The sequence below is a fragment of the Simochromis diagramma genome, unplaced genomic scaffold (genome assembly GCF_900408965.1).
Source record: "Simochromis diagramma unplaced genomic scaffold, fSimDia1.1 OVJJ01000753.1, whole genome shotgun sequence".
Taxonomy (NCBI): Eukaryota; Metazoa; Chordata; class Actinopteri; order Cichliformes; family Cichlidae; genus Simochromis; species Simochromis diagramma.
This window is the reverse complement of record NW_024387523.1, coordinates 2,153,998-2,181,017: the sequence shown is the minus strand read 5'-3', so window position 1 is coordinate 2,181,017 and position 27,020 is coordinate 2,153,998. Positions and strand designations below refer to the sequence as shown.

The window sequence follows — 27,020 nt, the reverse complement described above, 5'->3', positions numbered from 1 at the left end:
CAGTTTCATTGGAGTGTAAATAATGTTTTGCTGTGAGCCTAGCCTCCTGTGATCAGATGATCCAGATCTGCCATCAGCTCCAGACTCGGAGGTGAGAATGGCTATAAAACACCTCAGAAAGAAGACATTAACCTTTGGCCAGTTCTCTGATGAAGCCCCGTCTACAACCATGAAGGTACAATGGCTGTTTCTGCTAGCTGGCCCCGTGTGTGCTCCTGTTCACTTAGTGTCCTTTAAGTGGTTTACATCAAAGAAATACTGTGCTTTTCCCCAGGATGACTCATTTTAAGGATTAGTTCACCAAACTCACAAAAAATGAACCTCAGTATTTACCACTAATAGGTCTATGTACTTTTATACTTTAGACAGCCTTAGCTCTCATATGTTTTACTAGATATACAATAGAAGCTGTCATCACCCCATCACAATGGAGGTACACCAATCAGGCTCTGGGGAGTTTGGATGACAGGTCGACACCTTTGGCTTTTTGTCATATTTCTTGAGATGTTGCTGAGCAGTTATTGAGGTGTGACAGGGCCAACTGTCCAACTGCAATGGAGACTGTTACCTTAGGAGGGTGTTACGTGTCAAAGAAACAGCGACATGCGTGATAGGATGTTTCCCAGAAGAAAACTTCACTGCAAGAAGGTGATCATTTCATTTTACCTGTCAGTCAACCAAATTTGTGTGTCGTGCTTAAAGCATTGCAGGTTGAGTTTAATAAGAAAGTCCTGCTAACTTCAAAGCAAACATTAGCGGTGCTAAATCTGGCATTTCTGTTTAGCTGGTTTAGCTTTCAGTCACACAGACCTAGTGATCAGTTGGTGATCTCCGCCCCCGGGCTTGGTCGGTGGCTGCTGCAGGTTTGTGGCTGTTTCCAAGTGACAATGCTCACAAAAACATCCAACTTTTAAAATTTGACTCAAACTGCTGCAGCGAATATGTTTCCAAAACGTACGACTGGAATTTTAAAAGAAAATCGTCTCTGTATACTGTTTCTTGCCTTTGCACTTTTAAGAGTTTCACTACCACTCCACAGCAAATTAGCAAGTGCTTGCAGACAAACTGGCATCTTGGGTAACTATGAAAATCATGCAAGAGGAAAGGACAGACGATTAACCATTAAGTCTCATTATCCCACTATCTCATACTTTAAAAAAAGAAAAATTCATGGGGGAAACATTGAACATTACTGGTTCCCAAAAGAAACGTGGTTAGAAGCAAGACTGCAAAAAATCTTAGAATTTGGATTTTCTGACCTTTTAAGGAACCAGACCAGCACATAAATAAGTTCTTGTGTACATACATCCACTGGATTCAGAAATCTGAGCCGACTGTAAGGACTGACCTGCACGAAACAGGTTTTCTGTTTTTTCCTGTAACCTGGCTCAAAGTAAAAGCCACAATCTGTGCATCTGCAATCAATATCAGTGTGTTTACCAAGTAGCTTTTACATCACCTGTAATGATCTGACATGTTTTGTGCGACTGTGGAATTAATCGGTATGCTGCGTAGGGTTAGAAGAAAAGCCATTTAGCAATTTACTTGAAGTAGAAAAGAAAAAACGAGCAGTTTTTACCCTTTACATTAAAACAAAAGAGACAGAAGCCAATGTTTCCTCCAGTGTGAGTATTCTTACAATAAACATTTTTCACGTTATCCTGTGCATTCAGCTAGTAACTGTGTGCAGTCATTTTTGAGATGTAAACTTTATCTCAAGAAGTGGGAGTAAATTTATTTGAAACTTCATCCTGTAATCAGTCAAAAAGACATTAGTTTGCCACCAACTGACAGGTGATTTCTGAGAACCGCAGAGGCAAATCTCCACAGCAATTACCCATTAGCAACAAGGACACAATCAAAAACTGTAGATTACCACTTAAAATCACGCCCCTTGTGTGACAGGATATAATTATCAGGCAGGCAGCGGGATGCAGGCCGGGAATTAGATGAATCACATTAGTGTCCCTCTGGAAGCTAAATAGCAGTGTATAGGCTGGATTTAGCTTAATCAAGAGTCAAAACAGACAAGATGCTGGGAGAGTAAAGTTATTAGACAGAATGATACAAAAAAAAATGCACTGAAATACATGATACAGTTAGAGAAAATGAAAATAAGAAAAAATGGGCAGTGAAGGGAACATATGCAGGTAAATGCAGTGATAAGAAACTTTATGGCTCATTAACTCTGAAATGAATGTGTTTCAGCCCAATAAAACGAGGTTGTTCTGTGATAATGGGACTGTAAGGTACATTATGACACCCCGGACTGAGACAGCAACAAAGACGAGGGGTGGTGTAATTGCAGCTCTCTTGCTGCAAGCGTGCAGCCTTCAGCTTTTATGAATAAATAAATGTAGAAGAAAACGAACTTCACAGAACGCCTGTTCAAAGAGAAATCGCTTGTTTTCTGAAAGGACAAAAATATTTTGTATTAAACAGCTTCGGTGTTGAAACCATGCGTTGTAAAACCTAGACAGTGAAAGGACCGAAACCTTTAATGAATTTGCCACCAAGTATTGCTTACTGGTCAACCATCCAAAGCAACAGACAGTAAATAAGGGAGGTGAGGAAGAAAGTGTGTGCAGGGTGGAGACAGGTGAGAGATGATGTTGAATATGGAGCTGCAAGGCGGAAAGGAAAAGAGGAAAATCACAGAGGAGCTTCGTGGATTTTTATTCAATAATGTGAAATAAGACCTGCAGAGGGTTGGTGTGAAAACAGATGATAGCAACAGTTGATCCAATGTGAAAATCCCTAAAGGGAGCAACTACGAGAAGAAGAATACTAATATACTGTGTACACATCAGCGAGTCACAAAAAAGACATATTTCTTTAATTCAATAAGTGTGAGCTTCCAGTCATGGAAACAAACACCATCTGGAAGCCTGAAAAACATAAAGACATGTATTTAAATGATGGATGTAGCCATCACAACATCACCCACTGCTTTCGGGAATCTGCATTTTGATGCCTCAGTGTCAGTTTTTTGGCTGCCACCATGTTGTTATTGTTTTATTGTTTTGATTATTTTTTTGTTTCTTGCTTTTTTTTGGCTTAGTTTGAACTAGAAGATACTACATTTGAACACGAATGTTATGCAGGCTCAGAAATACACATACCTGCTAATTAGTAACAGATTAATAAAATACCAAAATTCTACTCACAAAAACTGAAGCACAAACCTCATGCATGATCTATAGCACACAGCAAGCCATAGCATATGTCTGACAATTACACGAAAACAGCACAAACACAGTTCAGTGACTTAAATTAGTGCAGATGCGGACTTGTTTTTCTCCATCTTATATTTCTACTTTGTTGAGCAGTGTTGGCTTTATTGTGTTATTCTGTAAAATAAACCGATTGTCTCCATATATGCAAACACACTGTTAAAAAAAGAAGTGCGTAACAACTACATAATGAAGTAAAATCTTCCTGTTCAAAGTTGAAGCAGAGTTTTTGCATGTAGCAGGTCCAGCTAATCTCACACAGCTTGGAGAGATTGAAACTGCGCCCCAAACATGAGGTCAGGTCACAGGAGAGTGAAGCTTTACAGAGCTCCAAACAATCAGTCAGCTGTCATTCATTTACAGCTTGCTCATAAACACATCAATTGCTGGTGGAGAGTGAATACTGAAATGTCCTTAGATGGCCAGAGAGATAGATAGAAATGACTGTTGATGCTGCTCTGTAAATACTAGACTTGTAAATAAGTAACATTTGATCCTGATAAGTTGGTATGTTATTGCTGTCACGGTTCTGGGTCGGTTCGACCCAGCATTTTGAGTTTATTATGTTTGGGTTTATTTTTTGAATGATTGTTTTTGTTCCTCTTGTGCTTTGTCGATTATTATTAGAATTCTATCTTTCTGTTTATTCGTGGTCAGGATTTGTTGTCTCATGTATTGTTTGAGTTTCATGTGTTATTTTCTGTCTGCCCTTCTGTGTTGAGTCCGTGTCTTTGAGTAGTGATTCATGTTTCCTGTTTTATTGTGAAAGTCTCTGTCTTATGTTAGTGTGTGTGCAGCTTTGCTCCCCCTGTCTCGTTAGCCCTGTTCTCTCCCAGCTGTGTCTCCCTCCTGTTGCCCATTCCCTCATTACCACCCTGTGTATATAAGCCCTGTGTTTTCCCCGTGCTCGGTGTCGCGTCGTACCCTCAGATCCTGCCCGTGTGTTCCTGCTTGGTTTCATGGTTTGGTTTCTGTTTTTGTTTCATGCCAGCAATAAAAGCTGTGGTTTTCAGTTACATTTTGTCTCTGAGTCCTGCATTTGGATCCACATTTCCACCTGCCCGCACACAGAGCCCTGACAATTGCTGTCTTTACAGTCTATTTCAACCAGCAGTGGAAATAGCTCCAGGTACAAAATTCTACTGTGAACACGCATTTCAACTCAAAATGCACTCAGAAATGATTTGCAATGACAAACTAAAAATACTCAGTTTTTCCTGTCCATTCCAGTATACGTGTGAGAAACTGGCTAAAGGTAAAAAAAATAAAGCCTTTTTTTCCTCAACACAAAACACAAGTTCATTCAGCGTACATGATTATTACATTTCTATCTAGGATCCTCTAAAACTCTGACTGTTGACCACAGAGGCTATGCTGTTACAAGAAGCCTTGTGGCACCTTAAATATATTTGTAAAATATAAAATACTAAAAACAGAGAGCTAACGGCGTTAGCTTGGCTTAAAAAACACAACAAAAGTTTTAAGGCGTTGCTTCCAGTTATGCTAAATTAAGCTTGCTGATCTCTGCATTTCAGTGCTATTGACCTTCTCATTCACTTTTTTTGAAGACTGCATTGTTGTGTGTAATGAGCATCCATGCTCTCCTGGTCATCGGGGCAGAAGTCCAAGTAGAGATGCCCAGACTGTCGTCTCCTTGGCCGCCTCCTGCAGCTTTTCTCTGGGGACAGCAAGATGTTCACAAGCCACCCCAAGACACTGAACAAACCACTGAACTACTTCTTAAATGTTAGTCTGCAAAATGATTACAATGAAACTGATTGGGTCTTTGACAGAGTCTACAGCCTATAATTTTCTGTGATTAAATCAATAATTTCACTTAGAAAAACTGGTTTGTAAAAAATCTTTCAATGAAATTTGAGATCCATTAATTAAAAACTGAGTAATCTGCCTCATTTCAAGTTGATGGCACTTTCTGTGGTGATGTAGCATCCACCGTCCGTGGACAAAACGATCATGCAGGTATGACATCAGCGACTCCCTAATTATTTTCATCCGTGGATTGATGCCATCCGGGTGGAGCTCCATTCATTACCAAAGAATGTGCAATCAGCTCAGGACTAATTTACCTACACAAATCTCCTGCTGGGAAAGTTTGTGGGTTTGTTTGTTTTAATTGTTTAATCATTTAAAAAGGTGCCAATTACACCTGCAGAGAAGTGCGTTTCCATCACGAGGAGCTGAGCTTTAATCACAAACCAATTGTTTTTGTTTTTTCAAAACCTCTCAGATCTCCTCACAGTAAAACTGTCAAATTAATGCTGTTACCATATACACCAGCACTCTATTTGACAGAGATAAGCCTGTATTTAACCGAGACTTGATCTTTTTAACTTACTTTAATCCCTGTACAGGGATTAGAGTAAGTCACTAACACGCTTTATTATCACTAAATGTATTTTATGTATTGCATGTTGTGTATCCCCCCCAGCGCTGCAAATCGCTACCTTAGCATGGTGGAATAGTTTGTGTATCCCAGGGATCCCAGGGGGCTTTTGCCCCCCAGTAGGGACTCCCATGGCAAACTGGTCCTATGGGAGGGCCCAGACAAAGAGTTATTAAGGAGACCCCTATAAGTATACAAACAAGGGAACAGTTCAGCCTGCCCGGGAACTGTTTTGCCTTTGTTCTGCAAGAAGCTGATCGTTATACAAGGGCACAAAACCCTAAAAAGGATAAGGGGCTAAGCTGCTGGGTGATTACCAGTCTGTACAATAAAGATGGATGTAGCTTCTTGGAATGGAGAGTATAAAACATGGACGTGACCACCATTTTCATTTCTTGGAGCCAGAACATACCTTACATGGGTGAAGAGCTGGTACATCAAATTGCCAGCTAAAGCTAGCAGGGTTGGTTTGCAAGGGACATTCATAAACTGTACTGTCACACATATTGGTCAACTAGTACTAACATGTGCTCTAAAAGCCATCAAAAGGAAGAACACATCAAAGTCCCTGGTTTTAACGTGGGAGCCTCAGTTTGAGGCGTCATGACCAGTGGGTTATGTCCATCTTTTATATACAGTTTCGTGACGACAGACCATAACGCATAGACACAGCCACTGTGACGCCGTTGGCCAAAGCCGTCTTGGTTTTCTGGAGTCTAATGTCATGTTTGAATGAGTTTTTCATCATATTTAGACGAGAGAGGGAGCACTAAGACTAAGACACAGGTATTGGCTAATTAAACACACAGCACACCATATTATTTGGCTGATCACTGCATTAATACGTTTTCTGTCACGCCAATGTGATGCTGTGTATTGTTTAGTACCTCTGTTCCTGCATTTTTGCTAGGATGTGCTATACTGTACATCTTGGTCATCCACAATAAAAAAAATACAGCTCTTATGCTGCAGTCTGTTAATGTGCCGACATATTTCTGCACTGCAGAGTGTACTGCAAAGCACAGATTCATCTAATCCTCACAATGACCCTGTATCTACTTCTTGCGCTTTTCTTCTGCAGTGAGTTACATTTTAATCAGTTGACCTTGAAGAGCAATTTCATAAAGCAAATTATTTTAACCGAGCGTTATAAAAAGTTATTTAAACTGAAACTGTAGCCTGAACCACTGCACCACCCTTATTGTCTTTCCTATTTCATTATGATTGTATCCGTCTCTATATATGAATGAGCGTGCTCTGGTGGCGAAATATGAGTTAGATGCATGTCGCCGTCTCAGGAAACTTGATTTTAATTTAGAGCCAGACTGACCCTGCAGCGAGTGAAACTCATTCAGAGGAACTGATTAGATTTTTACCAAATTTATTGCTGTTAGTCACAGAAATGCTCTTTTAATAAAACTCCCTCAAATCTCAGTTTATAAACTCAGGTGGTGTTTACCTGAAGACGGCAATATTAAGGTTTGGGAAATGCAGACTTTGAGCAGTTACAGTTTCTCATTCTCTAATTCTCTGCGGCTCGATGGCTTGACAACATGTTTTTTTTTTCTTTCTTTGTGTCTGAGTAAACACACAGCCCATCCTCAGAGACATTAGCAGCTTTGACAGGCTGCCTTCAAGTAATCTCGGGATGCTGGTACAGCTAATAAAAACAAGCGGTGCGTCCTAATGCAATTGCACACAAATAATTAAATAAAAACAGAGTGAAACTGGATTTTCCAGAGCAAAACAATTATATAGAAACTAGAAAAAGTTGATTACCCACAGCCTGTTGTGAGTCTTTGTAGAGTCAAGGCAAATGGCTCAAAAAGCATCAGAACTCAAGGGAACCGAGGGCACAAATTGTGGATAGTCTTTACAAAACTGCCCATTGTGAGAAACAAGCTAAATTGCTCAGGCAAACTGCTTTGACTCTGTAGTTTCATTGAGACGTGCGGCGTCCATCAGTCGTTCCACTTCATGCAACATTGGCAATCTCAAGGCATCAATATAGGTAATACTGCGATTGGTTAGAGCTATTCTTCTATACTTTGTGAATATTCGCAGGCTGATTCTGGCTGATTATTGTTACCTTCAGTTGAATATGAAGAGACACTGATATAGATCCATTTCTCACAGAGGCTAAAGGTGATGTTGTGTTTAAGCTTTTTGCTTTTTCAGAGCCAGTCCCTCATTCTACTGCTTGTGCAGCTTTTTCTCTCTCTCTCTGCTTTTTCTTGTGTTACAATCACAAAAACAGCAAGCAGACCATCCCATTCTTTTTACAGAAAAGTCCATTAGTGTCTCTCTTCAACCTCTGCTTATTTCTTGGTCGATCGTATGAGTGGCCTTCTTCAAGGTTTTTTAAAGAGGAGGAAGGAAAGGTTGCTGCTGAACAAGCAGCAAGGCAAGACTCTAGCTTTGCCATAAAGATGTGAAAAATTTACAGCTAATGCAAACGGCAGCTTTTCTTGTGTTTGATGCTGGAGAAAACACACAAAAGTTTAAAGTGTGAACTCCATTATCCAGCTCAGATTTCTACAGTTTAATACATCAGAGGAAAAATATGTCAGACACAAAATGTAGTCGCAGCTTGTATGACAAGAACAGCATTTCCATTTAAATGTCGCCCACCTTAAAAACGATGAGAAAAAAAAAGTCCCTTTCGAATACGACATGATTGCATTTTTAGGCCTCTTGAGATTTTAGGTTTCAAGAATAACCACTCTGTTCAAGATTGAGGCTGATGCAACAGAAGCCAGTGTGAAACATGTTTATGGAAATTTATGGAAATGAATAACAGCCTCTTTCATTTTTCTGATTGCAAACGAGCCAAAGAGGGATTTCCTCACCGTTCACATCCTCACTGACCATCTGACAATACTACAACCAAGCAGCCTCCAATGAACCACTTATTCATTATGAGAAATTTACACCATCCTGTTAAAAGAATGTATTTCATCGATTAAAAAAAAGTCAGTAGAAATGCAGAAATATATGTTTAAATCTACAGAAGTCATTCAATTAAAGTCTTCAAATATACGACCTGATTTTTCGAGGGTAGATGCAACTGGTAAAGCTCAGGATAACTAATGGCTCAATCACACTAGAGTAAAAGTAGGATAGCACCCTCTTGAGGTTTTTTGCTGTCAGGCTCTATTACAAGTAGTTATAGCATACAAAGGTGGAGGGTGTTCAATCATCAACCTCTTGGAAACCAATTTTGATTGCAAACCAGTTGCACAGGTTGCCTAGTGGGAGGCAACTTGTCTCCAAAAAAATTACGGTCCGACTCGGACTGACTGCAACAAGTCTCAGACAGACTGGTGAAGACTTACAAATAGTTGCAAGGTCTGTCTGCACCAATGGGAACAACTCATCTGTGAAGGCGATATTCCTACATAAAGGTCTCCATGTCATTTTGCAATCTTAGCCTTGATCTGCAGCAAATACACATCTATTTGTGGAGGAATTTGTGTTTCAAACCTATGAGTCTGATTGTAAGTATTTAATATGAATTTCTGTGCATGCAGATGGCAACGGATTTGCAATTTTTTCCAAGTTATCACAGTTAACAGTGCTCGCTGCGTTATCACAGATGTAATTGCCAGCATAACCCCATTCAACAGACAGCAGAACGACTCCATCTTATTCCCGTATTTAGTGCAACTGACCTAGCCAAGGCCTTCGAAGCAACGATTTCAAAGGCAGCAAAATCACAAGTTCATTGCAAACGGTAACAATGATTTTGGTTGTGCTGCTCTCTGTTAAGATTAATGGTTTATGTCTTAGTGAAATTTTGTATTACATTATTACCTTAAATGTTACACAACATAACATAATAAATGAAATATCTTTATTGGATAAAGTGAGGTTCAAAATTTGTATTTGATTTGATAGATTTAAATCGAAGTTTTCTCACAGGGGAGTATATCTTTTTTGAATCAGCTCACATATCAGACTGACAGGAGGAAACACATCTATATTCGCCATGGTCTAAGTAAAGAATGTGCAATACACACTTTGTAAAAACCTTCAGGACAGAGACAGGACAGGAACTAGAAAGTTTTCTGAATTTAGATGAAGTATAACGTTCCATCAGTTTTACTGGAAATGAGAATTCAAATTTTAAGTAACAGAAAGGACATTCCTCTGATTATGTGACAAACTGAGCCGTGTAGGAGTATGTTGTGCGACTTAAGTTAGCACAACATGTAACGAGCAAAGACTTGAACACGCCAGTGTGTACCAACATCCTTGTTTTTTGGGGGGTTTTTTTTAGAATTGTTGTCGGTCAGTTAATGAACTACAAACAAAGTGACAGACCGCACCTAAAGCTGTAACGCTGCATGAACTCGACATGTATGGAGAAAGGAGACCCGAAGAACTGAAGCAGAGCATCGATACAATAAAACACTGAAGTTTATCACATGAGACTGAACTGATCCAGTATCGCTGCACTGTTTAGCTGATGTTTAGCTGATGTTTAGGTAGATGTCCGACACATTATGGTACTCATGGTACCTTGTTTCTCTGCGTCTCTACACTAATAATAATTTACTAAAACTATTTGCTAACACTAAACAATTCGCAGAATGCATGAGTGCCTTTAATACTTACTTAGATTAAATGTTAGGTTACATGTTTATTCATTCATATTCATATGTCATTATGCTAATAAAGAATTTTACTGCAAATAGATAAATTGCATAAATGTCCTAAAGAACATACCTACATGTATGTTTTGGATTTATTCGCAGAGTGGTTTGAAAGAAGTCGAGTTATGGAAGCCAAATAGTCCAAATATGTTTCTCCCTGTGATATCTGCCTCATTTACATTCATGTCAGTAATCCAGTCACAGAGGGAAAAAATCAATTCAAGAAACATTTATTTTCCACTTTTTTCTGTAAGAACATGATTTTTCATTTCTTGATCATGTAGGTTTTTGTAACACACAGAAGACATCTGAAAAGGGAAACACGAGGAGGGGTTCATCCCGCACAAAAAGCACAAAGGATCATTTTTCAGCTCAAGCAGATAATCAGCCTTCAGTGTGGAATGATGGAGCTCTCAGGGGGTAGTGAGATGAAAATCTAACAGAGTCCCAAATCTAATTATTATTGACCTTTAGAACAAAGAGATTACTGGAGGTCAGGATGTACAGTCTCTCATTGGTCGCTCTGAAGCCCAGGATTGGTTTGTCGGAGTCCAGGCTGGCCACCTGTTGCTTGGCAACCTGTCCTACCTGACGGCCCTGCTTCCTGTTGAAGAGGACGGTCTCAACCGGGGAAGGCTGGCGGTAGATGAATGCACGGCGGAGACATTCACACAGTGAAGCGTAGGAGAAGTTTGGAGCGCAGGTGGCAAACTTCTTATCTCGTTTGGATGCCTGGACATAACCTGCAAAAATAAATAAATATAAGATCAGAGACATGCAGGGACAGTTTCTAACCTTCACTTTATACTGTCTCACTGAAATAAGGACACAGAGTGTTACTCCAGATAAGCTTGATTTATAGTCCTGTGTTCTGTGACAGCAGTACTAATACCTGCTTGGAAGCTAACTTGGTTTCCACAAGGATGAGCAGCATTTTTAGGACAGAAGGACTCTAAAAGACAATTTAAACTCACCAGTCCAGAAACATTAAGACTAAAAGCCACCACTTTAAAGCGTGGCGGGCCACATAGTGCAGCGTCTATGTGCGGGACAACAGATGCCATAGTGGAGTTGACCGATGTGCTGACATTAGCTTAAAGTGATCTGATGGCATCTAACAGCAACCTCTGCAGCTGTAGCAAAATGCAGAATGGCTCTTTGAGACTCTTTGAGGCTGGCTCCAAACACAAGTTGGCAAAAATATGAAAACTCATATTCATCTTTATAGCAAATCGTTCTGTGCAAGTAGCATTTTTTAAATAACTTACTTATTAAATTTGATAAAAGTCTCAGGTTGCAGGAACTAGCTGTCTCTTCACCTCAATTCATTCAAGTCACTGAAGTGGACATGTCGGCCATATCCATCCAATAAGTCCGTGCTTCAGATTAAGTGAAATTCTATTATTTAATTTGTCTGTTAGTCATTTCTGTGATCTACAGAACTATATTAGACAACAGCTGCCTAAATGGCAGGGTTGCCAGCTGGTGTAGCTCACGTGGGTCTTACAGGTTATAAAAACTGGCTCAGATGAACTGTTCACCTGGCATCGTTTGTTAGTTTATGTTTAACATGCTCCATTTTATTTAAGTAAACATCCTGTGTCGACTTCCACGTATAAACAGATAGGTGTGTCTGTGCTGGACTTGGCTGATAACTAAGGTACAGTTATGGGTACGCTGGTACAGTTTATAAGCGCAGCTTGCTAGGCTTAGCCCATAACTTCCATGCTTTCAACTAAATATAGTCACGAGGAAAAGATGGCAGAAGTCATAAAGTAATAGTGGAGGCTTAAAAAGCCACAAGCCAGAGGGTGATGTCACAGTGGATATATCCTCCTTCTCTCTGTGGAGGAAACCAATTACTTAAATTCTAAGACAATATCTTTGTGATGGCATGATTGTTTCTGATTGTTGGAGTATTTCTCTACCTCAACAGCTACTATCTGAAGAAGCGAGGAGATGGAGCTGCTAGTGAGAGGAAAAGAAATCTTTTTTTTTTGGTCTTTCAGGCCTGGAAATAGCACAGGCGTGAAGTGCTGTAGAGTGCTGTGGCACGGTGTGTCGATATGTGGTTGGCCTAGCTGCTGCTGGCGTGGGCTTGAACATAGAGAATAACACACACACTGTTCCACAGTCATGTGTTTCTGACTTAATGCAACATTCTCAGTAAGAGGCACTTACATTTTGAAATAACTGAAGTAATTCAGAACCACAAAGGCTGTGAATAATCTGTCTTATCTTTGAATCTCACAAATGGAAATATTTCCCTTATGAGCCACACGCCCCAAACTACAGATAAACAAAGATCACATATGGCATCTGAGATTGTTTTGAGTTTCTACACAGTACGTTTTTTTTCCTGTATTCAATGTAATTATTGTTAGGACGAACAGGAGGGAAATGCAGCTCTTTTCCGTACCTGCTGTCTTGAAACTTGTTACAGGATCAATCTACCTGCCACTACCCATAACCCTACTCTCTCCATCTAACAGCCAAGCGTAAAAAGGTTTTTGTTTTTCCTATGGCATAGTTTTGCTGCACAAAGCTCCAGGCGCGGATCCAAATCACAGTATTGGGTGAAGAGAGGTTTAAAAATCTACCCCGGAGTAGCAATGACAAAAACACAGCTGAGGAAAAAGCTAATTGCAGGACGAATAAGAACTCAAGTGAAGCTAAAATATTTCAGTCCCCCCAAACATTCCTCAGAGATCCATGTTTTTAGAAGGGTGTTCAATACAGAAAGCAGACGTGTGATCAATGAGCCAGAGAATTCAATTAGCTAGAAAGAGAACGCACCACAGCAGACATGTTCAATTAATAGTTACAGATACTGAAAAGGTCTAAATAGATGTAACAGAAAGAAAAGAAACAGTCACTGATTCATTCATTATTTAAGTAATTTATCAAATTACTGTAAATACAAAGAATTTTCCAGTTTCAGCCTCTTGAATATAAAATCAGAGACAATTAAATTCCTTTAAAGATGCCCCCTTTGAAATTTGGACAATTAATCAATAAGTCAGTTAGTTTGGCAGTGATGCTTTAAATCATGTTAAAAGCTGAAACACTGACAAAGCTTTTCCTTATTTGGCGGCCTGTCCAGGACAACAGCAAGGACAGGCTCCAAAATCCTGAACTGCATAAGTAGTTAAGAAAATGGATGGATGGACGGTTCACTCCTTAAGCTTTGAACAACATAAGTCTTTGATCATTTGCTTTCACTGAACTGGAAATTGCATATTTGCCAAGGTCACTTCAAGAAGACCAAAGAGCTGGGCCAAAAGCACGAAACAGTCATTCTTACTCATCTGATTTATAAAGATGTTTATAAGTGTCGAGTCATTTTCATACTGGGAGATGTGCACAGGCCTGATTTGCACTCCCACAGTTTGCATTCGTCCGTGTAGCTGCACTAGTTATTACATCTGTCAGTGTGAAGCGCTGCAAAGACAAACAGCTATTTCAGCTGTGTCGGTGAGTTTCTGCACCTGCAGCAAACCGGCTTTCATTAGCCGTGTAAACCTGTAAAATCATCAATAGTAGCGACATCCTAATAATCAGAATCAAATACGGAAAATGCTGAATTCTTCATTGGAAAACACTTTACCTATATAAACTACATAAAGTAAAAAGACCACCGCATAGAAAGAAACGGCTGGATGTTAATGAGAGTTCATGATTATTCGTAAATAACTGAGTTACTAAATGCCCCTCTAATTGCACCTAAGGCTTCCATCCACCATCGTTTATTTTATCGTCTCATCACATCAGCCACATGATTCTAGAAATGTTAGACAGTGCTGCAAAGTTTCATTTAGGTGAGTGCGTCTAATTGCTTATAAATACCAGGTTGCTCCAGTACGCCTTCACATATGTACACATTGTTTGTACATCTGCTTCCTGATATTAGTGACAGTGAGACTTTATTGTTCCTCTGCTGCTGAAAAACAAATTATCTTTCACTCTTGCAATCTGATGAGCCACTTCCTGCATGCCTAAGATTTCCCATCTGACACCACGGCAGTTCAAAAACGCAAAACCAGCAATTTCTCTCCTGCAGCTCAACATTTGTCCTTAATAAAATTAGCTTGTGTAGTTGTGTTGTGTAGCAGAGCCTTAAGCAGCACAATCAATACTAAACACACTACAGGTTTATAGATTTCAAATCTCTGAAAAGTATTATCTAAGGAAACATATCAATGCAAGTTAAATATAAGAGGTTTTAAGAGCTTCAAAACACCAATCATGGAATGGAAGCACACATTAACCACACTGTGGTTTCATTATTGTGAAAATAAAAACAAAAACAGCACCGTTGCCCTCACATATATACCACTGTCCCAAGTTTAAATCACCTTCTACCTGACCAATAAGCATTTAGGGACACCAGCTTTAAACCAACAGGAGTGTCTGTTATTTTCGAGCTATTTGACAAAACCATTATCCATCTGCCCGAAGAAAAACAGCCTGCACAGGTGGGTCACACTACAAAGCAAGGCCATAACAATGCAGTGGTACTGCCTCATTTACATGAATAGAGGGGGCATAAACTCCATCACTGCATGCTGGAAATTCTTGTGGCGTTTTCATTTATAAAGACTATAAGACCACATAGTTATAGCTACTATAATTATAGTAGTTATGGTTATAGTAAAAGAGCCTGTGCCACCTTACTCCATAGTTCTTTTCTTCTCTTATTTTTGGCATTTGACAGTCAAATTATCTATTTTCTTTGCAGGAAAACCCCTACCTCTGCAAACTGAAGTGTTTAAGACATTAACAAACTTTTTAAGGACTCTTTCACGTAAATACATTTAATGGTGGTGTGGCATAGTCGTTTCTAGTACGTTACAAGGATGATCTCTGGTGCTCAAGCATCCACATTTTGAGTCCTGTTTCTCTCGGTGCCTTGTTCCGACTCATCGAGGTAATTTCCGAAAATATCACCAGGGATCCATCTGCAGTCCAAAACTGGATGATATACTCCAAACAGAAATGTGCTGTTTGGTAAGTGCGCCTTCTTAACAAAAGAGAAATGAAGAAGTCACGGCTGTCAAAGTGCTTCAGGTGTCTGTTGTTTTAAGATGAGAAGAGACAAGTGAGGAGATAAATTACACAGACCAGGAGACTGAAAGAGACGCGGCTCTGGAAACAGGCGCAATCTCAGCACATCGGTGAGTGTCTGAGCTAACAGACACGTTACGATGCAGTCCTCACACTCAGATATATTATCCAGAGCAGTTTAAAATGTTTATATGCAAAGCTGTCCCCGTTATCATTAACTACACTTTTAAAGCAGTCATTTAGTTGTCTATCCTCTGAAGTTGTGAAGCAGCAGGAGCAGCAGCAGCAGGAGCAGCAGCAGCGTGATACTGGACTTAAATGTAAAGTTATCAGCGCGTGAAATTAATTATTCATCTTATGCTGTCTTTTTTTTTTTTTAATCATAAAGATAGAGTTTTACATCAGTTTGACATTTACTGTGACTCATACATCTTGGGATAAACTTTGCACTACAGACATAGTGGCGTAGCTTCTCTGCTAATTCAGGTGATTTTTTTACAGAATAAAAGCAACTCTTTCTGCAAAAAGATATTTCTGTTTGGATTTGAAACAATAATATTTCCTCTAAGCCCTGACTGTAGTATCATTTCCTTTATTAAGTATAAAGCCGAAGCTACTGGCTAGCCATCGTCCCAGTTTCTGCCTCTCACACACAGCTGGAGGTTGTTTTAATGTTAACAGGCCCGAGAAGCACCTGGGAAGCAACATTTATTCCTCTCGAGTGGCAAATGGCTGCAAAAGTGTTGGTTTGACAACATAACCATATTTGTTAGGCTTAAAAGGCGCTGTAGTGTGTTATCATGAAAGATGTGCTGAAAACTGGAAACTCAGCAACTGTTAAAGATTCACTGCAGCGCTATTGTATGAAGATTTAGTATAAAACTACAAATGCTGGGACCTGTTTGCCTTCAGTTTCAAAGAATTTGTCTTTTTTCTGCTTTGAACCTAATATTTGTAAAACCAGGTTCAATTTGTACTTCCTGTCATCAACACCACTTTGTGTAAACTGAATAGTAAACAATTTATTAGGACCCCAGCAAAGAATTTTTATTTTGAATAACTTATCAGTGTCCGATCAAGGTAGAAAAATAGTTCCAAAACAACAGTTCAAGGTTTCACTTCTTAAATGTAGCCGGGGCACTGTTGTTAGACTTCCTAGTAAGAGAAAGTCTGAGTTTAAAACTTGTTTCTGTTATCTCTTTATCGATTTGAAAAAAATTTAATGAACCAAACCTTCATAAAAGAAAAAAAAAAAACACTTCAGTGGTGACTCAAACTGGTGATGTCCAGCTTTCGGGCCCATACTTTTCCTATAGAGCTGACTTGGTTTAAGATGCTGACACTGAGGAATAGGAGGGGATGGCTTTAACAGTCTAATGCAGGGGTCAGCAACCTTTAACACCCAAAGAGCCATTTGGACCCGGTTTCCACGCAAAAGAAAACACTGGGAGCCGCAAATACTTTTTGACATCTAAAATGAAGATAACACTGTATATATTGTTTTTTACCTTTATGCTTATGAACAACTAAGTTGTGTTGCTTATGAAATCCATGAAGTGCTATTTTATTTATGTAATTAACACATGTTGAACTCTTAAAGAAATATAACAAAAGGAAAAACACCCAGCTGAACTAAAAGGATCCATGTAGCAACAAAAACTGTTGTGAGCCGCCATCCTTATATCGCCTTTGGGCTTTTGGAGCCTTGACCTGACTTTTAAAAAAATAATTGGAAAAAAAGCACTATGCTGCTACAAAATGAAAAATAGATATTTGCAAAAATCTGCCTAAATATGTATTTTACCTGGTTAATGTGTGTGGCGTGGCGTGGTCTGCATAAAATATAATTTTATTTTTATATTTCATTGTCACAATAATCTTCCAATTTAGAACTACAAGTTAAAAAAAAATAACTAACATAAATAAAATACACTTGAGCTAAATACTTCTAATTTATTTTTCCAAACCACGCGGAGCCGCACTATAAGGACTAAAGAGCCGCATGCGGCTCCGGAGCCGCGGGTTGCCGACCCCTGGCTAAAAAGGATGGGCACCAGTACAGTTTACTGATTGACCAGGTGCCCGTACGCCTTACGGCCCAAAAGCAGTGGCTGAAGTTCGAGTCCGACCTGCTGTCCCTTGCTGCATGTCTTTAACTGCTCTCTTTGCCCAAAATTAAAATAATAATAAAAAAAAAAGGTTAAAAGGAAACTTTGTAGCAGAGGCAATGTAACAGACCTGAGTCCAGGGGGGCATAAATTAGGTTTCACTTTTGACTGAGACTCTGCAGATTTGTACGCTGGCAGCTAAAAGCCTCAAATCCTACCACATCTTATTGGATTCCTTTACAGTGACTGGGGAATCCATGACAGATCTCAGAGCTCATTTTTAGCCAATTCGCTTTATGACATTGTTTATAGTCATGCTGGAAGCCCCCAGACTGAGGCCATAAAGGGATGCAGCTGGTTAGCGACAGCACTCAGATAGGCTGTGGCTGGTGTTCAGTGTGACAAGAAAAGTTTCCACGCCATCACAGACCTACTGACACCAGCAGTCTGGACTGCTGAGACAAGGAAGGCTGGTTCAGAAAGGATTCATGCTGTCGAGGGGAAGTGACTACCATCTGCAGTCTGGGACAGAAATTCAGAATTACCAGATCAGGATACGTTCTCTCCAGTATTTGTATGCAGTTTCTATGAGTCTGTGCTTTCTGTGGCCGCAAATTTCTATTGTTTGCCAACAAGAATTGAGGTCTTCTTCTGCTTGCTTGGCCCATCTGTCTCCAGGCTTCAGATCGGCACAGATGAAGAGCTTTCCTCTCATCTTCTCGTCAACAAAGCATTCCTTTCAGCAGAACTGCCCCTTATATAATCCCACGTTAGCTCTACAGACTGTTGTGGCAAACAACAAATGAGCATTTTGGATCAGACCAGCCTGTCTACTACCAACAACCATGAGAGAACAGATGAGATTTACCTTCATTCAGATGTCTGATGTGAACATTAACCCCTGACCTTCATCTGCATTTTATGCATTACACTGTAGCCTCATAGGATAATTGTACAGGTGTTCCTTATGTGTTTGGGTTTAGTGGGTCTATAATTGAGGGAAATTCACAGAGTAAGTGTTGCAACTTTAAACTCTTACCCAAAGCATTGAACGTGGCGATGTGCTCCCACATGTTACCGGGTTGATCAGGACGAGGCTGCCAAACGAGAGCGTCCACGTCATGTCGGAGGCAGAGGCACGGCATTTCGGATGGGTTCGCGTCAACTGTGAACAGGTACTGGTGACTCCCTAGATTCACCTGGAGACACACAAACATGAGGATTTTATGTTGATGTCCTAAGTGTGTTGATCCTTGAGGTTGTAGAGGTTCAGCAGCAAAGACAAAGGTGGTGATGGACTCGTGAAGTACTATGATTTTTTTAGTTGTACGAGGTGATTTCTTTCTGATCTCCTCCACTGCACAACGCAGATAAAACAAAACATGAAATGCTATTCTCTGTATTTTGTATCTTAACCTGAGTTCAGCAGGTTTGTTTGTATTTGCCTCATACTAAATTCTGATTAATGTGCTTGTCCTAACTCTGTGTGGTTTGCTGCTATTCTGTTCCAACTCCATTTGTTCTGGAGAGAAAACGACTGTTGTTATGACATAACTCCTTTTCGGCATCTGACTGTTCACACTGATTCCTCACTTGATGAAAACTGCCAACTTGTCTCGGAGGCTGTCAGGCGGCGTTGTCCTCCCCATCTCAATACACTTTTGACAAGCATTCAAAACGCTGCATAAACCAGCTCATAAGCTGGTGGATGATTGTAGCAAACAATGAAGAGCCATTTAGGAAGCCGTCATCTCTCCTCTCTAAAACTCTTTTTCTTGCCAGTTGTGGTTGACTTGGAGTGTGAGGCTTTGGTACAGCCTCTGTGTGTGTTTATGTGGGGGAGGTGACTGATAACGATGCCACTGCCTGCCCTGTGACATGACTAGTGAATACGAAACAAACAAATAAGTGTACCAAATTAAATTGACTTAAATCACAAGTTTGTGAGCTGCCAGAGGAGGACGAGTGCAGGTTTCATTAATTTAAAGGTTACTGCATATGATCTCATTGATTAGTTCTCCCTCTCCCTATAAATCATTTAATGTTACTACCATAGATCTTGTAGTAAGTAAGCAGTCAGCGTGACTACATCTGATGAAAGTCAGAGGAACAATGACCTATTCAGGCCTAGACATATAAAAAAAGAAAGCCTGTGATAAGATACTGAGTAATCTCTGCTATAAAACAGTACCACTGCATACCAATACATGCTTCACATTTGAAAACATCTCCGTTAAACGTAGTTTCAGCTGTATTAAACTATAAAAGTGACAATTAGCACTACATTGGCTCAATACTGGCTCTGCTGACTAATACTGACATACCAACATCCAGGGTTTCTACATGCAAATTACGTGCCTGGCAGGATCACTACCACCTGTGGCTTTTAATATATGAATCAAAGAAACATTTTTTAGACCAGAGTTAGAAGTTAGCTAATGGTCAGTCCTTAAAAAATTAATCACATAACCACACACTGTAAGGTTTATGCAACAGCTGCCATAAATTAACAGTACTGGTAATTATCAAAAATTAAGTTCTGTTTCTGTAGCTCTTTGATCGAAATTACTTTTTTGTAACTAAAATATAATTATTGTTATTATCCATGAATTTCAAATAGCACATTATTTTTTCATTCAGATGCCAAATTACAGACATTTACTTGCATCCCAGAACATAAAAATTAGTCCCAGTGGTTTAACATGCTTGACTGATTTCTAGGGACCCGAATAAAATTTGGGTTTAAAAATGTGAACTCAGTTTGCTATTTGCCTAATAAATAGCATCATTTTTTTAAAAAAGATTTTTAAAAATCTGTTTTCTTGTTTTTTATTACATGTGGTCTCATATATTTGTTAAGCACTGTAGGCGAACCTGTTTTCGCCTGTTCTTAGCATGATTATTGTACATAAAACTACCTACGTGTGGATGAGGTAAATAAAACCATTTTCAGAATACTAATATTCTGCTGCTTGTTTCCAGGAAAGGAAAAAAACAAAAAACAGAAAAACAATCTTAAGCCTTTTATTGCATTATTTTCACAAACACCTTTCTCTGCAGGGGGTTCAGGTCTCACCTTACAAGCTGTGGCAATTTAAACCCAGACAAAAAGTAAACAGAGTGACACTAAAAAGATTATAGAAATAGTGATTGTATTAGTATTGTATTTTGTATTGTATTCTACTTTAGCTTCTTCACAAAGCCTTTATTGAATAAGAAGGATTTAACTGAAGGGAGCAGTGGATTATCCTTCTGAATCCAGAATTCCTGCTAATTCCTGTATTAGCTTCAACACGGAGATACAATATTCACAACTGAGAGTGATAAAAAAAAAGTAAAAGAACAGGCGGAGCTCTTAAAGAAACAGAGGACTTTTGTCTGTCAGTAGGAAAGGTTCAATCTAATGCAGCAACAGTATAGGAAAGAATAAGGTGAATGTCTCACTGTCTCATCTTTTCTTCCTTCATCTTACGTCAGTTTTCCTGCATCTCCACAAAATGTGCAAATAATAAAATGCATTAAAAAAAAGGCATTAAGGCCACTGAATATGATTAAGAACCAGGGGTGGTTAAGTTGCCACAATACATACTGCTTAAATGGACCTAAAGAGAAGTGCTTTATGCATTCAGATCGTTTTTGTTTGAGATGCTCTTTGGAAAGTAGAAGTTTATATAGAATATATACAAGTATTCCAAGGCACTTACTTTCAAACAACATTTAAAATGCATTAGTTTTCATGTGTAATCTAAAAGAAACAACCTCCCTGATGAAGGCTTATAAACTGAACTTGGCATTTTTTAAGTTAAACATAACTTTTTAAAAAATGGCCTGTGTATTGCTACAGTGGAAATTACTCAAAAAGACACACTCTCCATTTTTATTGTTCTGATCAGTTCGAAGTGAGCAGGGTTCAGCTGATGTCATGCATGTATGCACCAATCAGGATCTTATGAATGAAAACACAATGAAAAATGTGTCTTTCAATAAAATAAATTAATAAAAAAAAAAAAAACGGATGACTTGTTTAATTATTCTTTATTTCTAGGCTGAGGTATTACCCTTTCATTTCATCATGATGTCACCATAGCTCTGTGAAAAGCCTTCAGTTGATCCAAAACACTGGGACTACAAAATCATATTTCTCCATTTAAACATCTCTTCACTAACTTCTTGTAAAATCCAGAATACAAAATAAAACCCTTCTCCCTTAATGACCAAGCTCCATCATATCTTAAATATCTCATAGCACCATATTATGGCAACAGAGCAGAACTTCAGCCTTCAGCTATCAGGCTCCTCCTCTGTAGAATCAGCTAGTTCGCCTTCCTGCAATGTCAACAAATGCCATTTTTGTCACATCTGCAAGCATAACTCAGTTACACAGCAGGCCTCATTTTGTGTCACTCCCAATTCTTGACTGTCAATCCCAACTTCCCAATAAGAGAGATGATTTTACTCCAAATGATGATCTTGTCCTTATCCAAGTATTTATTGCCTACATTTAGTGTGAAACAAAACAAATGAAAAAGAAGCAAAGAAGCAAACCACGGTCTCCTGCTCGATATACATGCTACTTAAGACTAAAATGTTATCTCTTATAAGCAAATACCTCTGATGCCAGTGCATCAAAGGCACTGATCCCAAAGGAAACCTTGTGCATACTGGGGAGATGCAGGTGGCATCTGAAAACATCACATTATATTCTGTACCAGGATTAGAACATGTTGGTGGAAGCACTATTTGGCATTAACATTTGGTCTTCTCTTTATAGCACCTCATACTTTTTCCTCTTTGTTCTTTTTTACCTGAACCATAACTGTACATAGAGGTGGTGCAGGTACTGTATCTTTTGGATGCAGAGCAACATGTTTTTGTTCTGCAGTCACTCGCGCCTACAACCTGCCCAGTGTGGGTTTGTCATTGCACAATACTCATCTATTCATTCTGCTCTCTTTTCACTCCAAATAGTCGACAGCCACCCACCCTGTGGTTGGTTCTGTCAGAGATTTCATCCAGAAACCAATCCAGGCCTTTTTCCTCACACATACTGCTGCTTCCTTAACCTTTTGAGGTCTCAATTGTCACCGTGATGACATCAACCCTAAACATAGGCAATCAAAATATGTAATTTTAGCTTTAATTTAATTGCTCTCCCGAGTTTTGGTTATTCTTAAGGTTGAAAACATCCAGTTCAGAGACCTTTGATCTGTATCTCAGTGCTCAATCACTGCTTTTAACTTCAAGAGAAAGACCATGACATGGTTAAAAAGCTGCGTAAATAAGCCAGTCTGTGAGTTAAGACATTTTTAGGTATATTATATAGCGGTTGCATAATATATGCACAATGCAAGGTACTGCCACTGAAGCCTGTATAGAAAAGTACTTAATAATTACTCATACCTGCTAACATTTTCAAAAAAAGCAAAAAAAAACTGTCAGTAAAAGCTGTTTTATTTTTAATCAAATGGTTTATAGATGATGACAGGAAGTGGGAACTTGGTATTGCAGAAAAGGGGAAAAAATGCATCTGTATGCAGGGGCCAGATGTCTGTTATAACAGCTGAAATGCCAACTCCCTCTCATCACTGCTGCCGTCACGCTCTTAGAAGGCTGCTGCTCACTCGCCTTTACAGAGAGAGGACAAAGCGTTGTTTACTTACACTCTAATCAGCCCGAGACGCTCAATTTTATCTTTTAAAAACCATCCAAGTGTTTTGTTTGACAGCAAGGGAGCCAGCTGCACCAAAGGACAGTCAAATATGACCTTCAGTTATAACCAGAGTGTAAAATCAAAGCCTTTTTTTAGGAAATTGCATATCATAAATGTGTGACTCTACCTCCACCTGAGGAGGCTGGGATGTCTCTCCCAGTGATTGTGCGTGTTTGTGTTGTAATACCCATTGATCAAACCCCCCCCCAAAAAACAAACTGCAGTTCAGGGAAGCTCTTTGTGCTCTGCAATTGTCAGATGACTAGTTTGTAGAATCACACCTGTCCTGGTCGACAATGCAACACCTGAACAGATGCCAGCTTCACACCACATTTGTATCTTCACACTGAAATTAAGCACCTCTACACTGCCTCTCGGGCCAATTGAAATAAAAAAAAGTTAAGTTTTGTAGCTGTTTCACAGTGATTTCCTCGTTGCTGTAATGAAATACACGAAAATACAAGGTACACAGTCGTCCAATCTTGATTGTAAACCTTGAGAATGACACACCTGTCTTTCTGAGAGTGTTCCTAACTTGATTAGATGTTGTGAAGGTGTCTTTGTAAACTATTCCAGTGAACACCTACTATATACAAGTTCAATACTTGGAATCAGCTGAAGATATTTGCTGAATTTGTAACAAATAAAAAATGTGATAGTGTTCGGAAGAAAGAATTTTTACAAGTCTAACAAATTATAAATTAAACTGCACGACCAGTACCAGTCTAAATGAAAGGATTAGAAGGTCAGAACAATGTGAATTTCCCATTGTGTCTTAGATAAGACAGATCTCTCCTTTAATTATTTATTTATTGTTTGTAAATTATAAGTCATAACGGTTCTGGCAGAATTTGCTTAAAATTATTCAATTTAAGTTGCCTTTGATGTAATAGCTGAGGAACCAAGATAAAATATAATAAATAACAGTGGGGTAGTCTGTTTCACAATGTCATCATTGTTTTGTCTCATCATAAATGCAGTGCACTCGCTTTCTAATGAGAACTGGCTTCTGTCGCTCCTTAAAAGCCCATATTTGCACTTAGTGACTGTGTTGTTGACTGCATTAGGAAGGGTTCACAGGCAGTCATGGCCAGGATGTTAACATATAGAAATTTGCAGAAATTTGCTCGTTTCTGAACATTTTAGCAATCTTATACTAACCCCAACAGGGTTAAACTGAGTTCCCTTCCAGACATAAAGTCATAACAGTATGACATTCAAAGGTCGGACTGTTAGTAATAACTCTACCTCATCCAAGCAGGAAATTGCTGGCAAATTTAACAGCAACAAAGAGCGTAGAAGAGCTCTGAACAGACGAAGCGCTGACAGACTGCCATCAACAAACAGAAAACTTTTTCACAAGAAAAAGCAAAACACCCATTCTCAGAACATTCAAATATATCTTATAACTTAAAATGTCTGAAAACGTTTCAATCCAATTATCATTTTATGGTAACAAATGATATCATAAAATACTTTCTGATCCTGCTGCACAGCTTACATGATGCTGAGATAAGCACGGCTGCAAAATCCATTACAGGTGTCCAAAGTAGATGTGACTCACAGCCTCCATCTGAGGAAAGCACACAAAAACCATTCTTCATCTTTTTCAGGTGGGATCAGAACCGCAGACAAACACACAGTCAAAGGTGGCAAATTAATAGGAGGAGCCCAAATTTTAAGCTAAAAGGCTTTCTGAAAAAGGTCAGGTATCCTAGTGGGCAGGCAGGCGGCTGAAGCATTAAGGTGGTTAAAATGAGGTACGGAGCCAAAGAATGGAAAAGTAAGGCTTCCTGGATGAAATCCTGTACACAGACACGCTCACGCATCCATGTACACACACACACACACACAAACACACAGATTTAGCCTTCCTTCAAAAGACTGATGGAACAGAAACAACTACAATCAAACTTATTTAAGAGCTGCAGGTTGCCTGGTTGTACTATTTGCAGAGTAAATGAAGGGAGAAACATTAAAGGGCTTTTATTCCTATTTAGCCCTTCATCACAGTCTGAGCAGAAACACTGTACTGGACACTCACTAGTTGTTATTAGGCTTTCATTAAATAATGAAAGGCTTCAATTTTACAGAGTTTTTGTGACGGGGAATTTTTCATTATGAACACAGGAATTATTTTGCCCAAACGAAACACAGAAAAGTGAAAAGGGAACATCAGTGGCGGATGTACTGTGGTCTAATATTCACACATGAATAGAGCTTTTGCAATTGGCTATATACAGTATCCGGGCTGGTGGAAGACAAACATCCAGTTATGCTCCTTCAGAAGTGAGGTTGAAACTGCTGCTTTTACAAACACGTCATCGAGTGGAGTGTGCAATAGGATGTTGTTGGGGTTTTTTTTATAAATGTGAAAGCATACTTGGCATGTCCTTAAAATACAAATGCAAAACCCATTAAATCCTTGCTTTCCTTATCAACTGTGAATCAACTAAAATAGATGTTGTTCTAAAGAAACTGCAAACTGTGACGTCCGTTCTTTACCTTGGGGCGAATAACGGACAACAAAGACAAAGTTGCTAATTTCTCGTCATGCAAACTGAACGCATTCAAGAAGGAATAAAACTGCAAAATAATATAGGGATGATATTTCAGTGTGCAGCTTTACAAACCTTCTGTTGGAAGAGTGCAGTAAAAACATTATTAACACTTTATATTTTTGCTTGTTTGGTGTGAGAGGAAATAAAAAGTCACTTATTTGTTACATTTTGAAAATGTTTAAAAAGGATAAAAAGCAGCCACAAAACTCGGTGACCCATGTGACTGATTTGCAACTGGTTGCTGGTAGTCCCGAGGCGAAATTAGTCCTAAAAAAGGATGTAGTCCTGCACCGAAAACCTCCTTGCAATCGTTTTGGTTGCTAGCAGATTCCCACGGATGACAATAGTTTGCATGAAAGACATCGACTCATCTGGAAACATCTAGTCTCCATCTACTCTCAGAGTGCTGGTGAACTTCAAAAATGCGATGCAAACTGTGAAGGGTGACCGTTCACTTTCAAAGTAAAAACTGTGCATTTCAAAATATGATGACTGCGGTCAGCGAGGCTCAACTTTTAATTTTAAGATCAACATTTGGTTTCTGGTTTGTTTTACACTTCAAATTTTAAATGGACTGGATCTTTCTTATCTTCTACTCTGCCTGAGCACTCAAAGCACTCCATACTTCAAGTAGTATAGAGTGCTTTCTATAGATAAATGAAAATAATTTCATCTCTTTTGTTTAACTATTATATAGACAATCACACTTTCTAACTTTCCAAACAGAACTGATATGAAGACACGTAGCAGCCGCCTCACTCAAGGTTAAAAAACATGAAACAGCAAGAAAAGAAAGACTTTTCTGGCATACACCATTATCCTTAAAAAACACCTTACTAATATGCATTTTCCTATGTGGGTCCCATATGCTCGCTCCCTAAATTGGTACTAAGTGCTAATTAGTCAACACATCAACATACCACAGTGAGCATGGTAAACACTGCACCTGCTAAGTATACAGATTTTAGCCTTTAACTCAGTGCGCTTAAGTACAGCCAACAGCGAGACTGCATTTTGCAGCTTGGTGATTATATGAAAGTGTAATTCTTGTAACTAACATTATACATCCAGCCTGGCTTTTTGCTCAAAATGCTAATGCTAAAATTGATTCTCCCTAAAGACTGTCTGGGTTTTGACAAAAGGCGCCCTAGTGATCCAAAGTGTTTTATATTCAGTGGACAGATACCATCAATCTCTCTGGTGACAAGTCCACATCGTTGTCCATACAAAAGGAAAAAGTCAATATATGACTCAGCTGTGATCTGAACAACAATATAAAATCCCC

The 27,020-nt window shown here is 39.1% G+C and overlaps 1 protein-coding gene across 1 annotated transcript in view; it reads right to left on the bottom strand.

Annotated features, from left to right (window-relative positions):
- Nucleotides 1-3,046: 3,046 nt before the first annotated feature.
- Nucleotides 3,047-27,020, bottom strand: part of nudcd1 (NudC domain containing 1) — a 57,030-nt gene continuing 33,056 nt past the window's right edge. Inside the window, exons 9-10 of the mRNA XM_040020327.1 lie at nucleotides 18,504-18,663; nucleotides 3,047-11,035 (exon numbers count right to left, since the gene is read on the bottom strand). Coding sequence (XP_039876261.1) covers nucleotides 10,746-11,035; nucleotides 18,504-18,663 — 450 coding nt within the window. The 3' untranslated portion in view covers nucleotides 3,047-10,745. The remainder of the gene's footprint in view (nucleotides 11,036-18,503; nucleotides 18,664-27,020) is intronic.